The sequence below is a fragment of the Cyprinodon variegatus genome, unplaced genomic scaffold (assembly GCF_000732505.1).
Source record: "Cyprinodon variegatus isolate N-32 unplaced genomic scaffold, C_variegatus-1.0 Scaffold271, whole genome shotgun sequence".
Lineage (NCBI taxonomy): Eukaryota > Metazoa > Chordata > Actinopteri > Cyprinodontiformes > Cyprinodontidae > Cyprinodon > Cyprinodon variegatus.
The window spans coordinates 743,345-761,131 of NW_015150724.1; the positions used below are offsets into that span (position 1 = coordinate 743,345).

Sequence of the window (17,787 nt, forward strand, 5' to 3'; positions counted from 1 at the left end):
TAAAAGTTCTGAATTAGCTCTTTAATTTTGGGGAATGTGAAAGCCTTCTGCCCTTACTGTGTGTTGTTAGAGAGCTGAGACTCAATCCCCCTCCTCCAGAATCACCATTGATATGTAAATGATGCACAGCTCGGATGACAATACCAACCTGCCAGTCTAAATGAATAAAACTGAGACCGCTGCATTAGAATAGCAGACAACATCTACACGTCCTTCCCGCATGTTATGAAGCTCCAAGAAAGGCAATCAAACCTGAGCTGTAGTGTTTATCAGATCTGTGCAGCCTCTTCTCGGCGGCCTTTACTGTGGCTCAGCCGCAGACTCGCCGTGCTTCATCACTGACAGTCCTCATCAGAGGTGCGGCTTCTGCCTTGTTTGCACTGGTGTTGTGTTTAGGTTATGATGGGAAACTTTATTTGGACAAACTCTCCACAGGAAACCATGGAGGCTTTAATTAAAGTACATGTTGGAGAGAGATGCTGATGGTTCTTTTACATTTTCTGTCATTTATTTTTTCCAAAGGGAGACCATTTAGGCAAAACTGCTGTACTGTTTTTTTTTTTTTACATAAAAAAACTGTTTTACTTTGTATTTATTTAAGTATAAGATGTAAATTAAAAGACTAATTATAAATAAAGAATAAAAATGACATGATTAAGAAATGTCAAGTCTGTTTGTTTCCACATAGTGAATACGGTAGTTTTGAAATGTTTACAAGTAATTGGTTGTTCTCTGGATCATCAATAAAATTATGTTGATTCCGTAAAAATTCAAAAAATATCCACTGGACTTGATTTCCAGTGGATATTTTTTTTTAATTTTTACGGAATGACTATGACCTGGATGACTGAGACTGAGAACCTTCATCAGCAAAATTATGTTGAATTTGTCCTGAAACCAAAAAGACTAGAATTATAACAAGCTTCAGTTTAACAATCTAATTTGAGATCAGGATGTTCGAGGATGTTTTTAACTTTTTTTATGCTGGGATTTCTTAAACATTAAACCTGAGGATTTGTCAATAAAAATGTAAAGATTGGATAAATCAGCCGTTTAGCCAAAGACTGAGAAGAATCACTGAGAGCGTTGGTTGATAGTAAAAATACAACCATAACTTTTATACTAACATCAGCTGAGCCTCTATTTAATGAAGAAAAAAAAAACAGAAAGATATTCTGATTATAAATATGAATATCTATCTATATAAATACCCATGTAAACACCCTGTGCAATAACCCTGTATAATGATCCTACTATTAACATAAAAAAGGTTGTCGTATGTGCATGCACTGTATATATCCCATAAACCTTTTTCTTCCTTTGGCACCTTCTTCTCCTTTAAATATTTGAGCTAATGTAACGAGCACATTTCTCCATTGCAAGATCAATAAAGTGGCCATCTAAGAACTCAATGAATTGTAGAAAAGTAGTAAAAAGGCGACTCGAGCACTAAGTAACTGATTATAACATCTGATTTAATGCCTTAAAATGACCTAATTGGTCAGACTTAAGTATAAAGTTATGTGCATAAAAATACCAAACTAAAACATCAGGCACAATAAACACTTCCAAATCAGTCTTATTTTAAATATAACGTTAAAAGCCAATATTCACAGTAAGCAATATATTTAGACTAAGTCGGAACTAGTTGATCAGGTTCCTCTTGTCCTGTTTGGCACGTTTTATTTCTACTGGTTCTAATTTACTCCTTGATAGAACCAAGCGGTTCACTGGGAGCCTAACCTTCAAGGACAGTGATGTCAACAGATGCCGCTCAGCCAATCAGAGGCAGACTTGGTACTTTTTTTACATTACCAATTCTTAGCTAACAGACCCTTCTATGACAGTAGCATCTAAACTCCACTCTACCAGGGCCTGCAATGAATTTTCCCTGAGGAAAAAAAAGATAAAATGATCAGTCTGTACATCCTTATCAAGTCAAGAACAACAGTTTTCTCCAACTATTTCTGATTTTGTCAAAATGTCCTAACTTCACTAAGTAAACTATAAAACAGTAGAAGAAATCGTACACCAAATAAGCTCAGCCTTTGGAGAGGTTTTACCAACAGTCTCAACAGCTTTGCCTCATAAGGTCCGATTTAACTCATCTCTTTTGTCAGGTTTTTTCCCACAAGCCCTAAAAACAGCAATTATCAAACCTGATCAAGAGCAACTCATACAGCTGCTACTGCAGAACTATAGGCCCATCTCAGATCTGTGCTTTAGCAGTGAGATTATTTAAACCAACAATGACCAGCCACTTCAGCGTCTGCAGGTCAGGCCTTGGTGCCAACCACAGTAAACAGGCTGTCCTTGATAATGTGTTAAATCGCTCGTATAAATGCAGACTGTGGAAGAACTAAAGTGCTGGTACTATTGGATCTCAGTGCATCGTTTCACACTGTTGGTTGCTCCATTTTATTAAGAGCACCTGAAAGACTGGGTCAGCCATTCTGGTGCAGCTTTGGACTGGTTTAAATCCCCAATACCTAGAGGACCAGGAGGTTTTTGTGTCAGGAGATATATTTACATCACAGATCACAAAAATCACATTGCAAGGGACTCCAAAGGTCCACCTTAGGGCCTCTATTATTCAATACCTACATGCATCTCATTATTCATCTCTTAATAAACAGCAATATAAGTTACCCTAACTATGCAGATGACACAAAAGTTTACATTATGATGTCATCATATGTCTATGAACCCAGGATCAGTTAATCCAGCTAGAAACCACCCATTGGGATCTAATTCTGGGTGTATTGATAAAGGCCTGAACTTTCAGAGGCTCAGAAAGACAGGAATAAGACGGCCTTCTGCCATCTAAAGAAAAAATCAAGAATTAAAGAACACATGTATCAACAGGATCTTGATAAACTCATTTCTATGTTCATCTTGGCTGCAGTGGTGTCTTGACAGGTCTGCCTCAAAATCGGATCAGACAGCTGATCCAGAATGCTGCTGCCCGCATCCTCACTAGAATGAAATAAGTGGAGAACATCAGTCCAGTTCTAAAGTCTGTCCACTGGCTCCACATATCTCAGATGAAGGACTTTAAAATCCTTCTGCTGGTCTGAATGACTCCAAAATCTGCAGAATCAGATTCAAACATGGAGAAGCAGCTTTAAGTTTTTATGCTCCACAAATCTGGAACAAACTCAATCAAGACTAAAACTTTTGAAACCATCGGTTGTTTTAAAAGGAGACTAAAGTTATATTTGTTTAGACCGGCCTAAACATCAGGTTTATAGTCCAACTTTTTTATTTTACCATCAATGTTTTAGTTTGACCATCTTTTTTTAGCGCTTTGATTTGTCTTGCTACTGAAATGTGCTATAGTAATGAAGCTGTCTACTGTTATTCTTTACCTACCAAATCATTGTTTTCCATAAAACATCCTCACCTTTTCAATGTGTATTTATTCATTTAAAAAAATTTATATTTCGAAAAGAAAAAAAAAAAACTAACATAATGATCATATATCATATAGACTTTGAGATATATTGACAGTTCTTCACACAAAAAGCTTGCTTTAAGCGAAACAGATCTCACAGTTTGGAGATTTTAGGCAGTCACCCGAAGGAATTAAATTACAGAACTTTGTGAGGAAGAAACCTGGAGAAAACCATTTGTTTTTAAGGTGAAAGGTTAATCCAAGTTGTTAATGAGCACAAAGAGGAGTTGCACTCATTTCCCCCCCCCAAAAACTTTTTTGCTGCATATTTTTTGTTGCCGTTTGTTTCTTTTAGGGTTCGGTTTTTGGTTTTACTTTTTATTTTGTACTTGGTTTGAATGTCTTAAGCATAGAAAACACCCAAATCCTTTAAAGTGAATCATTTCTTTGGTAATTACTGATACTTTTCTCTAAAAAGATGAAACTCTTCTATCAGTATCTGGATCTTGGTCAGTGTTAAATATTTTAGGAATGGACTTTCCTTCTTTTAAACTTTTCATTCATAGTTTTGCAGTGTGGAAAACAGCTTGGAAAGCTGTGAATAAAATAATGATGACGCCCAAGGTAACCCTATTATCGTAGCACCTGTGATGCCAGGTGAAGAGGAGCCGTGCTTTTGAAGTAGGAAAGAGCCGCTTTGCTCTGAATGAAGCTTCCAGGACAGAGAACCATGTGGCTCATAGCTCTGTGGGGACCATCACCATTTGGCTCCACTTCCTTCCTTAATTAGGACATGAGCATGTTGCTGCCAGGAAAACTTTGGCTCCATTTGTGACCCTTGTGATTCCTTTGTTGCTTAATTCTGGGAGTACTGCCAGTTTATGTTGCCCCACAAAAAAAAAAAAAAGTTTCTTTTTGAAAGCTCCTTCACTAATGCAGCCCAGAGAGGGACATCCTGAAATGGAAAATGTATCCCAGTTTTTCCCCTTGAACCGCAGCCTCTGTGGCTCTGATTGGCCTCCATTTGTTTCAGCTCTGATCCCAACAGAACCCTCTCCTGTTGCATGAGTGGGACCCGGTGCTGTGGACGGGATAACCTGGACCTCATGATCCCCCTGCATGGAGCAGGCTGATCACTCACTGTGCTCCGGAGGCTTTCACAGATGGAACATGTTTTCTTGCACCAGAGAAAAAAATCCTAAAATCCCTGGAGCCGTGGAGCGCAGAGTACAGGTCCGTGGAGTGGGGGGTGGTTGGCTGAGGGTTATTTTAAAGGAATGTTGAATAAAGATAATTTAGAAAATGGGCTCCAGCACACTGCTGCCTCTGTAACCCCCAACCCCACCAAAAACACTCAACTCCCCCAAGGCTTCTCTGCTCGTGTTTGTTTTGATTTTGCTCCAAGAATTGGCTGGAGGGAGGGAAGGAGGTATTTGAGGGGGTGGTGGGCTGGTTGTTTTGGAGAACCTTGGGATACATGGCAGCGATTAAGACAGAACTAAAGACGGCCTCTGTAAGCTGGATGTAGTAAGACTGCTATAGTTGAGGACTTCTTTAAATAACTCTCACTGTAAGATCCATCCTTCAATTAAAAAACTAATCAATCTGCGCGAAAGTTTCTTCACAGCTTGGAGACAAACAGTTTTACCACCTGATTACTTACATTGGGTCTAATTGGATTGCAAAAGTATTCTAATCCGCTGAACCTTTATACAGCCATATGCATTTTATTAGGAATTTATACTACTGACAGTACAAAGTAACATCAGGGTTTATTGTTTTAAGTATTATTCTTATTTTTTTTAGCCTTACAAATAAAAATCTGAAAAGTGTGAATATCTATTCCGCTGTACTCTGACACTGCTAAATAAAAATCCCTACTACAAGTTACCTTCAGAACTCACTAAAGTCAGGTGTGTGTAATTTATGACTGTTTTTAAATGCAGCTGTTGTTCCCACCTATGAAAAACCAAGATGTTATTGACTCAGAAGTGCTGCAGATCAATGTATGCCATCTTTATTAGTAATGAAGAACTAATGGTATTTTCTTCCCAAATTACCATTACGCATCACTGTGGTTTTCTGCTATTGGGGAATGAGAGTTAGTGTCCATAAATACATGTGTTTGACTTTGTGCAAGTAAAAAAAAATACAAATACAAGTTAAAATGTACAACTGTGCAATGAAACAATAAGAAAATCACAAATTTACGAATACAAATCACAAATTTTGCGACTGCAGATCTAAGAGCCCCTGATGAAGCTAAGGCTGGGATTTGCGTAAAGTGTCCGTGAAGTCTACACAGGAAAGATTGCATCATTTCAGCATCCCCACGGTGTCCACGCAGCCTGAGCTCCTTTACTCCACACCTAAGGAAATGTGAAACTACGCAGACAGTTCAGCATAGAAAAACATGGTGCTGACAACGGCTCTAACTAGCGTGGGCTGGGAAAAATTAAAATATGTTATGATATGGCCCATGCTGGTGAAGATTCTCAACCATCCAGGTCATAGTCATTCCAAAAAAGTAAAAAAAAAAAAAAAAAACGCTGGACCTGGTTTCCAAGTTTGAAGACATTTTGCTTCCCACCAAGGAAGCTTTTTCAATTCAAAATGTCAGAATTAGAGTTGGGTTTATAGAGTAGCCCCAAAAGTTATTTTGGCTCAGAAAACATTCAAATACAAAAAAACTGGCAAATTTGCATGGTATCCAAGGCAACACAATTTTTTGGGCTATTCTATAAAGCTTCAAACTCAACGCTAATTCTGAAATTTTGAATTGAAAAAGCTTCAAACTTGGAAACCAAGTTCAGTGGATTTTTTTTTTTTTTTTACTTTTTTGGAATATATGGTCCATGATTATCACCGCAATTAATAGATGTTCAAGAATTACTGCTAATCTTAGATCACACATACTCTAAGTGCAAACAGAGAATAAAAGCAGCAGATGTGTTTGTGCATCTCATTTCCATACAGAACATACAATCATAACAGCCTTTACCCTCCTCACCAGTTGGTGGCAGTAATGCAGCTTATTGTTGTTCCTCAACTGCATGAGAAGAGGAGGAAGATAAAACAGTGCAGAACCATCGACTGGACAAAGTATTGTGCATCGGTTAAAATGAACTTTTCAACATAGATATAGCTTTCGTTCAATACTGTCACTACCTGATCCGTCCCGGTAGCACAATCCGTACCATCAGCTAATTTGCACAACCAGATATACGTCCTGGATGCCCTTGATTTTATTTTGTAAAAAAAGAACAAAATTATGTTTTTCCCTCCCCAGAAATTGTAAGCCAACTTAACTGTGATTTTTCAAAGGTTAAAAATGTATTTCCAGTGAAAATTCATGCCCTAGAATCCTCTTTGTTTTACCACTCTTCTCTGCCTGATCTGTACCAGAAATGTGATCTTACGCTACTTCAGAAAGCTAACTTTCTTTGGCTTTTGATTTAATAAAACCTAAATCTAGTCTTTTTGAGTTGTATGTTTTCCTTCTGTGTTAATATTATGGTATATAGTGTGTAACATAAAGAAAGAAACAACTAAAATACAGATAAACATGGTCTAATCGTATTTTGTCGGACTGCTCTAAGCATGTCGCATGATGACGTCAGACAAGCAGTTTAATGAATAAAATGTAAAAAGCATCAAATTGTGTTGCAAAAGTCAAAAAACATTTTTTTTTATTTGTACCGTATTAGGATTCTAGAGTGAGTTAAGGATAAGAATGAGTAAATTTAGTACCATAGTTATATTATTTATGGAAACCAGATGTATATCTGGGTGTGCATGTGCAAACTAGCTAATGGTAAAGATTGTGCTTCTGGAACGGATCAGGTAGGGACAAATACTCTTTTTTGTGTCTTTTTTCCTCTTGTTTTTGTTCAAAGGGTGGTGAATAACCTTCAGGTTCATTACCGCCACCAACTGGTAAAGAGTGTAACAGCTTAATAAGGGATTCAAGATTCGTCTGCAAATGTGTGATTTTTACTTCTAGGTTTTCGAAGATGTAACTGTTAAAGTTGTAAGATGAATCATTTAATGTCACATATGTATGAGTGGACAAAACAGAAACAAATTTTAATTTTATAAAATTTTTTCGACGTACATTTACAAATTAAAACATTTAGGTATGCATTTTGGCAATTATCTAGCCTTGCATAATTGTTGCGGCTCGCTGCTTTCAGGGCAAATAATTGACCAAAGGTTTAACAGGTATAAGAACTCAAGTTTTTCTCCCAGACTTTAGGTTTAGTTCTATTCTCACCATCCTGTTTATGTTTTTTTTTCACACTCTGACAGAAGGTATGGAGCAGATGTCTTGCTCACTCTGAGCTGCAACACCAAGTGACTCTTTCACAGTTTTTCATTGACTTGTAAATGCCTCACCGAGTGGCACAAGCCCCAAATGGCTGCTCACTTTCAAACGTGCTCTGTAACGTTAGTGAGGTCCAAAATGACATGGTCGGGTATTTAATTGTTTTTCTTACACTGTTGACGGTATCCTTTTAACTGGAGCCCAGTGTAGACCTCTGAATTGTCATTTGTCTCTGGGGAAAGTGGATTGAGCAATGCCTAGACACTTAAAATTCCTCACTAGGTTTCAATTACACTGACCTAATCCCTTAAGAATCAGAAGGGGAAAACAACCACACACAGGGTTTAGTAAAAACTGCTAGATGGATCAGGAAAGATATGTTTATCAACAGTAAATCATTCTTTTCTACTGTTTATTTGTAGTGTTTCATGGTTTAAATCGGATCAGGAAAATTTGTCTACAAATCTTTAATAAAAAAAGTATAAAATAGTTTGAAAGACATTTAGTCAGATGTTTTACTTTCAAATCTGAGCTGTCTGGCTTCATTGCAGACAGTCCACATCGCTGTACCGAATGTTTTTTTTTTCCTCTAACAAATTAAGGTAAAAAAAATATGGAATCAAAGAGGCAAACTTCTAAGTGCCCAAACAGAAAAAAAATTCATGTCTGAAAACAGGAAATGTGAAAGACAGAAAATGATGAATATTTGTGATGTAAATCATTCATCAGGAAATAACCAACTCCTGGACAGTGGATGATTTGGTATAAAACTGGTGATTCATTTTCAATCTTAGAAAGGGTTAAAATGTACACGTTCAAATTTATTACATTAAAAAAAGTCTTAAGAAGTTTAAAGTATGATTTTTGCTTAAAACATATGCAGAGTTTTCCTCAGCATATTATAAGCCTAGAGAGCTGCCAGGCTGTGTTGTGTTGTTTGACATCGACCTAAGACGTACAGAAAAGTTCCCGGTCTATAACCTATTTTATTGATCTACACATAGAACAACAGAGAAGAGAGAGCTTTTAATAAATGTCCAACTGTCCTGCCATAATAGACTACATTAAACATACACATTATCTCGTGCAGCGATCTTCTACTACACAATTTTCCTCTCCTGTCTTTTGAAAATATTCTCCTTTTTATTTCTGCATTAAAATCTCTAGTTCCAGTGAGGTGAACTGGCACTTCCTCTTGCCTGTTGTCATGGTGATTCATTAAATCTGGGCTCCAATGATAATGGATTTTCATACATGTTAGTCACGTGTTCAACTCTGAGTAAACTATTCATGGTTCTTTAAACTAATTGATAGCAGAAACCAACCTCAGGCTAGATCAATTCAGAGCTGAGGAGTTGAGCCTGAATTTGTTAAATAGACTTTGTGAAACGGGCCTCCTGACTGGACTGGGCCAGGCGAATGTAAGTAAAGGTTTAGATATTTCGACTAAATTTGATCGCTGCTATGCCTGCCACTTTCGCCTCACTTCATTCCCATGGTGGGCAGTGAACAAAGCTCACTTATTTCACCAGAATCGTGCCATTTGCCTCACTAATTTTGCGTTCCTGTGAACACCTTAGGACATATTAATTGTTCTGTGTTCATACTGTTAGGTTTATTGAAGACAGTTGGTGTGTGTACGTATGAAACATTGAAGACCTGCCTCCAGCCAGAAGGTCATTACAGGGTCATTCTGTCTTAGGACCCACTCCATCCTGTTGTGATCTGTTAATAAAAGGCTCTGCTGTGAAGGGAGCAGTGAGAGGAGGTGCTAGTTGTGAGCTAGCAGTTCTTCTCCCTTCTGCAGAGGCTGTGGTTGCAAATCCCTGTCTGTGTCTGATCATTTCGTCCTCTATAAACTCACATTTCTTAGAACCCAACACATCAGAGATGGCAAAAGTACTCACTTTCCGTACTTGAGTAAAAGTACAGATACTTGTGTTAAAAAAATACTCTGGTAAAAGTGGAAGTACTGATTAAACTTCTTTACTCAAGTAAAAGTAACAAAGTACAGGCTTGTAAATTTACTTAAAGTATAAAAGTAAAAGTAGAAACCACTTTTTTCATGCCGTTGCCTACATTTTAAATGGATGTCTGCCAATAGGACTAGATCTCCGTTGTGTTCATGTTCAATCATCTCGTCGTCCATGCTACTATGCTAACGCCACCGCCACCAAGCTGCAATGATTTGCCGCCAATGAATACCGCCGAATCTGTCGATTCATCTTGTAGTGGTGCGTCAAATGCAACGTAGATTCCCATCCAATTAGATTGAATTTGGTATTGATGACGTGAAAAATAATAACGGTAACTCCATTGAAATGATTCAAAACTAAAGTAACGAGCCAATTTTTTAAAATGTAAGGAGTAGAAAGTACAGATATTTGTGTAAAAATGTAAGGAGTAGAAGTAAAAAGTCACCATAAAAATAAGTAGTAAAGTAAAGTAAAAATATCAGAAAAATCTACTTGAGTACAGTAACGAAGTATTTGTACTTCGTTACTTCCCATCTCTGCAACACATACAAACGTCAACACAGTTCTGTAAGTAGTTGGCAACTGAAATCCCAGCAATGCTTTTTTTCACTGTATGGAAGTGAATTTTATATTAAATGTAATTTAGAGTGGTCTAAAAAAGTCTTAAATTTAATTTTTTGATCACTATTAGACCATATGGTAAAAGATAAAAGGATGTTTGAAGTAAATAAAAAAAAGGTAGCTAACTTAGAGCCCATAGAATTAAAACTTTTAAGAGGTTTTAATCAGTTTTAACCTTTAGGTTCATGGCCTCCTAATTTTGAATCAGTGTTGTGTAATTAAGTAATTTAAATACGCTTGACCTGGATGAAAACATAAATATTTATACATTTTCCACCCAAGTGGTGAAAATCTTTTATTAGTAACTTTTTTCACATGTTTTGTTTTTAAACATTGAAGGGTTAGCTGGTAATGAAAAACTTTTTACTGTCATGTATCTGACATGGTTTGTTTGCTACAAAATAAATCAAATGAGCAATGGTTTCATTTTCTATCAGGGGTTGTTCCTGCTGATTGCGAGGATTTCAATTTGGATCCTTTATCCGACAGATTCATCAAACCTTTCTTTATGCAGTGCCCTGGGAAACAGGGTGTCCCACTTGAACGATTTACATTTCGTCAGGTGACAACAAATCTTGATGTATTGTAATGTGACGAACCCGCATAAAGTAGCACATAATGATAAAGGGAAACGATAAATGGCTTTCAAAATGTTTTTTTATTACTTTTAGGGTCTCCATTTTGCTCCAGTCATGGCTCCAAGCTGTGGTGTTTCTAGACCAAGATCTCAATGTGGTCCAGTGATTTTTTTGTTTTTTTTAATACACCGGCATAAAGCAAAATAATCTAGCAAAAAAAAAAGAAAACTGGGCAGAGTTAATCAGTGAAATAGTGGCTCTGGGGCTGGAGGCTGCAGACCTCCATTATAACCCCAAACCTTTAGTGTGGCTACAGCTTAAAGTACAGCAGCTTCTTTTATAAATCTAGATATTTTTATTTAATATATTATTTACAAAATATATTTAATGAAAGAAACCAATCAGATTCTCTGTCAGCACAAATCATTATAGGGGGGTGGTGGCCTAGTGGTTAGGGGGATAGAGCTTGGAATCCTGAGGTTTGAGCCCCACTCCCACAGACTGCCACTCTAAGACCCTTAACCCCACATTGCTCCCCGGGAGCCGCACTATATCAGCCCACTTTTGTCCTATATTTAGCTCCACCCAGCTCTCCATCAACTCTGACCAGCTTCCCTGTCTCTGGGGAAAAAAAAAAAGCAGCCACTACCGTGTTTCAGCATGGAGACAAACAGCGATTTCTCTTTGAATTACAGGACTCCCTTTCTGCCGTATATATTGCTTTGCAAGCTTTTATTTTTTTGTAACTTTTCCCCTGATCTGTCTAGAGTGTTTATTGGTCTCAGTGATGCTGTTTGCTTTTTAACAATCCTCAGGCCTTGGTTTAAATTACACACAGCTGAGCTCGGCTTGATTCATTTTAAAGGCATGTGCTCACATTCAATTTAATTTAGGGCTATCAGATTTAAAGAATATTGGAATGGAAAATGTGTGGCACTTTTTTTCTTATATGTTTTGTAACAAAAAACCTTCAAAGCAGCAAGTTATTTTTGTCTATCTAATGTAAAACATCCCAGTAAAAAAAAAAAAAAAAAAAAAAGAACGTAGCTGAGACTTTCTAAATAATATCAAAGTTAAAACATTTTCAACATTTTGTAAAGAACATGAATCCTCTTTGGTTTCTATGCAATATATTTGAGAAACTGCTTAACCTCAGTTTATTTAGAGTACATTTCTTTGTCACAAAACAGAACATGACACTTGTTTGAGTCATAAACATTTTATTGTAAAACTTCCATATGGAACAGCTTGCTCTGAATTCAAGTTATGCCTACTTTACCAAAAAACAAACAAACAAAAAAAAAAAAACTCTTGCAATGAAGCTGCTATACTTGTGATTTCACTAAATCAAATAAAATTTAGGTAAAAACTTCTTTTACTGCAAAAAAATATTGTCAAAATAGATAACATTCTTTATATTCTAGCTTTATAATTTAACAGTACACAACATTTTATTTTAAGTGTGAGAAAACGTTACGGCAGGTTTCCCTTCATCGCTGAAAAGCTTCAAACAGGCGATGGAAGTGAAAAAAAAACCCGGCTGGTTTGAACGACGTTTAAATGGGGAACATTAGCACCTCCATTTAAAGGCGGTGCGTGGCTCATTCACTCAGCCTTAAACAAGCACAGTAAAAAGAATCCAAGGCACATGTTTTAAGGCAATAAACCTGACTATGAAATTGTGCAAGTAACAAACTGCGGCTGGTTTGAACTGTCTGTTTCAGACTTTTTTTTTTCTTTCTTGAGTTTTATGTTTGCATAACTTTTTCTGCGTTGATGCAAACGGCATAAAAAGATGGTAAATGTGTGTTTTATTACCTTGTTTTCAGAACTCGCACTTAAAAGCAGAGACATATGTGCCTCTTTGTGTTTTTTTTTTGTCATTTGCTCCAATGAAAAAACATATTTTGAATATATCACTTTCACTACTTCATTTTAATTGCTTTTCTCGTTTTCTGCCCCTCAGGTGATTAATGTACTTCAAAATATTGTGTTTAATATCTTTCCATACATAAAGAATTTATTTGTGTATTGCAAACATACAAATTTGGTTAAAATAGTTAAAGAAAATGTATTTTTTCCTTACCTTTAAACAGCAAAAAATATTGGTCCGTGCTTCTATCCATTTTTGACACTGCAGTCTCAGTTTCATAAAATCTTCTAACACAATTTATAATGTAATTTATGGGCTAGAATGAAAGATTTTTTGTTAAAGGTGACAATTTAGTTATGACAAAACAACATGTTTTTTGTTAATTGGATGAAGACTGAAGTTATTGATGACATTTATTGGAAAATGAGTTTTTAATTGCAGCCCAGGCCATACAGTATCCCCGGAAGTTCCAATTTGAAGAGACTGGATGGGATAATAATTGACTATATAAAAATAATCAAGACAAATTTTCAATAGGATATTTGTTTAGAATGTGAAATAATCTAGTTTTAATGTAAAGTTTTTCCTATTGCCATGTTTCTTATTTGTCGTTTCCACTTTGGTGAAACCAGATTTGAAACCAGAGTTTTACAGCTAATTCCTCTGTAGTCAAAAAGGAATCTAAACGTAAATAAAGTTTCCTTGATCTAATGTATGCTGAGGAAAGTACCAAAGATTAGGTGGCAACATTTCAAAGAGTATTTTTTGTGTGAAAAAGAACAGGTAGGAGCAAAAAAAAAACAAAAAAAGGATAAACAGTCAGCGGTTAAAGCATGTTTTTCTTTTTTTGACTCTGCCTTGTGATATTAGAGCAGGTAAAACTGTTGGACAAACTGCAGGAGGCTAAACCTTGGGGTGTGAAAGTAGAATAAAGACAGAGGGGCTTTCAAAGGGTGTCCAGGGTGCAGAGAGGAGGAGGAGAGGAGAGGGAGGGGAAAAGTCAGGAAGAGTTCAATAAAACAAGAGGGAAGAGGGGTGGGGGGGTGTGCAGAAGTGCTAGACAAGCACTTTAGTCAAATGAAGTAGTTGAACCCACACTCACGCCTGTCCTCTGACGGGTTCCCACAAATATTTGAAGTGTGGTTACTGCAACAATGTGCAACAGAGAGGAGAGCAAACAGAGGCTGGATGGCCTCCATGTTTGCAGAAAGTCTTAATAAAGCCACACTTTAGGAAGCATTGAAGGCTAACCAAATAAACAGGCTGTTTAAAAAGGTCATCTGCCTTCACCTAAAACAAGCTGTTTTTTTCAGTGACAGGCAGAGCTGCTTCATCAGTTCTCTCTGGTATCCAAACTTCCATCTCCTCAGAGTAATATCCATAGGAGGACCAACCCCATGAGGCTGGGTGCGCTCTGGCAGGCGGAGGACCTGTCAGTGCGCACCTCCTCTCTGTCTGCTTTCTGATCATAATCCTCATCCTCATAGTTGTCTTCAACTTCAGGTCGGTCAGAAACCACGCTGTGGTCCCCGATGGAGCAGAGCTTGCTCATGTTGTCCTTCACCACCTCGCAGAAAGGTCTCTCCACTCCGTCACAGACGCAGCGGTTCAGCAGCGCGCCGTTGGGGATGAACAGCATCTGCTGGATGGTGGCCTTACACCTGGAGGAGCACCTCCTGCCGTTGAACAGCTGCCCGCAGTGGGACAGGTAGGCCGACAGGGAGGCGTGGCAGCTGCTGTCCTCCTCGCACCGCTGACGGGCCTCCATGCAGCCGATCCCCCCCGCATCGCTGGGGTGTCTGCGGGGCAGGCACGGCTCGATGGCCCGCTTTGCGCCCAGGCAGTCCGGGTCCTGTGCGCAGTCGCAGGTCTCCAGCTCCGGGCCGCTGCGGGTGTTGTTGAGCCGGATCAGCGCCTGGATGCAGTGGCTCGGACACTGCCTCCTCGTCCCCCGGATGTTCCCCTCGCACGCCGCCAAGTACTGACCGTAGGCGAGCTCACAGTCCGGCTCGTCGTGGCATTTGAGGATCGCCTGCCAGCAGATGAGCTGCGCGTCCAGAGCCACCAGGAGCCACAGGAGGAGCGGCAGCGAGCTGCGCGCACATCTCATGCTGGGCTGAACTTTGTAATGTTTACATCAAGATCCGGACTGCAGAGCGCACAAACCCCCTAACCGACTTTAGTGACCAAAACCCGGAGTCCTGCTTGTTTCTCCTGCTGGTGGGAACAACCACGAGTGGCTGCGAGGGAGAGAAATGTGGCAGAAACGGTCATCTCTGTCCAAAACAGGATCCAAAACTTTACCAGAGTTCTGATCCTCAGCGCGGATGTTTCTCAGCAATCCTCGCTTCGATTCGCCAAAAACTTTTAACATCCATCCAGACTTGGTTTGTTTGTTTGTTTGAGTTTTTTTGGAAATAGTCCGGAGGTTTCCCCGCGTCCCGCTACGCGCGTCTTTGTCCTGCCTCTGGCTGTAACGCTTCACGGTCCGTCGAGCATTTCTCCACAGCACCCCTCCCTCTGTCCAGGAAAGAATGGAAAAATCCCCCCCACCCCACACCCTCCCTTTCTCTTCTTTCATTTACTATCCTGGTTAACGATTGGTTGTGGATCCGAGTCCCACTTCCAGCTCCACAAATCGGAGAGAAGCTGCGGCGGCCTGCAGAAGTGATTCTAGCGCTTCAGCTGTCTGACCTGTCCCGTTACAAACCACACTTCACTGCGGGTTGGTGGGACCAACACAGAGTAGTGGGGGGAGAAGGATGTTTTGATTTTCAGTTTTTTACGTAAAAATCTGAAAAAGTGTGGCATGCATTAACAAACCGCACTATAACCAGAGGCCTCTAAAGTCACATTATTATATTTTATAACCTCAGTATGAGAGCAGCAAGCAAACAAACAAACAAACACAAACCTGACTAAAACAATAACCTCCTTTTTGGATTAATTATGACTTTGAAAGTTGATATTATGACTATAATATGATACCTGACAACATTTCAATCTGAAAAACTCACACAAAGAGAAAAGATAATTAGGAGAAATTTATTGATACAATAACTTTGTCTTTGGTATTCAGACCTCTGCAGGAAACAGCGCTTAATTTTGATAGAAATGCATGAATAGAAGCAAAGAATAGGGCTGTTTCCCCCCCAGGCCTGAAACTGGTGGTGAAGTGGAGATAGATGGAGTTGGTCAGTCTGTAGACTGCTGGTTGGAGTGGAGATAGATGGAGTTGGTCAGTCTGTAGACTGCTGGTTGGAGAGACGGTCTGCTGAGCTTTATGGGGAGATCCAGTGGACTGCGTGAGCTGATACTAGAGCTTCACTCAGGGACCTGGAAGATGGAAGTCCAGTTTGGATAACACAGGTTGAGAGAACCTGTCCATGATGAGCAAGCATGAAGCGACAGTGGAGAGGAAAAACTCCCCGTTAGGAAGAAACCTCTGGCAGAACCAGGCTCAACATGGAGCGGGTGAGATGAGACAGGGGGAACGCAGTAAGATTCCGGGAGGAATGACGCTCTGATGAAGCTTTAGCTACGATGGTGGAGGAGGGGCTGGAGGGGGGAGGAAACAGGGTCATCTAAATGAAGTCACACCGCCTGCGCACAGGAGCAGACAAGTGCAGATCGGAGGCCTTTTAAGATGAACTTTGTATGCCGATTGGCTTTCGTGGAGGCGTAGTTCAAAGCTGATCGGCTGTGTCGCAGGTGGATGGAGGAGAGCAACGAGTTTCTTCAGTTGAACTTCCACTGAGGCTCCTTTTCTCAAAGAACTGAAAACTTCTTTCTTCTTAGAAAGGAGCTGCCTTCATGAAGTAGCGGAGCTGTGCATAAAGCCCGTTAGAGATTAGAGTAAACATAGATGCTCTGGTTAGATGGGATCAAAATAAGTCAAAATAAATTTGATATTATGGGCAAAGCAGAGTTAAAATGTACATGATCTCATGATGGTGGCAGTGTCATGCTGTGGGGATTTTTTCAGTTTTCTCACCAAGGACCAGGAAGGTCACCAGAGTTAAACGCACACAGCTGACTTTGTTCACCTAAAGAGTTGATGCATGAGTTATTTTAAAATATTCCTCAGGCCAATATACAGCGCTTGACACTATCAATGCTATGAGTGTCCAACCCCCCCTTTGAAATAATGACTATATAAGTTGGGAGAAGATGCATTCTTGTTGGCCAGGTCATGTTACCTGGAAAAATGTATCGCTTAACGGCCATAGACTTAGCCTTAGAGAACTTTTATTAGTCATTTTGTATACTGCTTTGTACAGCTTTCAGACAGTAAATGAGCAGCAGATTAGCAGTGAAATGAACATCTTCATTTCATAAAGTGCAACATCGATCAAATGTAAACAGTGTAAAAAAAACATAGTGCAAAAACATGCAATGCAATGGAAGTTCAGAGGATTGAATATATATGGTGCAAATATGCAGTATTTTGGTTTAATGTTATCAGTTTGATGAAGACTCAGTGACATGATTTAGAATTTATTCAACATTCAGTCGTCTGATGGAGGAGGGGGAAAAGCTGTTGCAGAACCTGCTGGTCCTGCATTGAATGCTGTGAAGCCTCTTCCCAGAGGGCAGCAGGGAGAACAGTCCTTGGATGGGGGGGTGAGGGGTCATTGATGATGTCACGGGCTCGGGACACGCAGTGCTGGGATGAAATGTCTTTAATGGAGGGAAGAGGAGCCCCCATGATCCTCTCTGCTGTTCTCACCTTCTTCCAGTCTGAGGCGCTGCAGCCTCCACAGCACACAGTGAGACAGCTGCTCAGAACGCTCTCTATGGTGCTTCTGGAGAAGGAGGGGAGGATGGGGGGGGGGCAGGTGGGCTCTCCTCATCCTCCGCAGGAAGTACATACGCTTTTGTGCCCTTCTGTTCCCACAGGCTCTTATATAGTAATGGAGTTATATAAGCTATTTAGCGCCCCTAGTGGCCAAGAGTAACATGCTATGCCTTTAGCAAGATAGATCGAGCTAAATACCGTTCCGGTGTTTTGCCCTCCATGG

General features: G+C 39.4%; 1 protein-coding gene across 1 annotated transcript; it reads right to left on the minus strand.

The window, feature by feature from the left end:
• Positions 1-12,985: 12,985 nt before the first annotated feature.
• Positions 12,986-15,297, minus strand: LOC107089922 (growth arrest-specific protein 1-like). Its single transcript, XM_015382984.1, has one exon. It carries the CDS (start codon positions 14,874-14,876, stop codon positions 14,133-14,135), a length of 744 nt encoding a protein of 247 aa, XP_015238470.1. The 5' UTR covers positions 14,877-15,297; the 3' UTR covers positions 12,986-14,132.
• Between the last annotated feature and the right edge of the window lie 2,490 nt (positions 15,298-17,787).

Coding starts and splice junctions, on each gene's coding strand:
- LOC107089922 (XM_015382984.1), bottom strand. CDS start 14,876: ATGAGATGTGCGCGCAGCTCGCTGCCGCTCCTCCTGTGGCTCCTGGTG.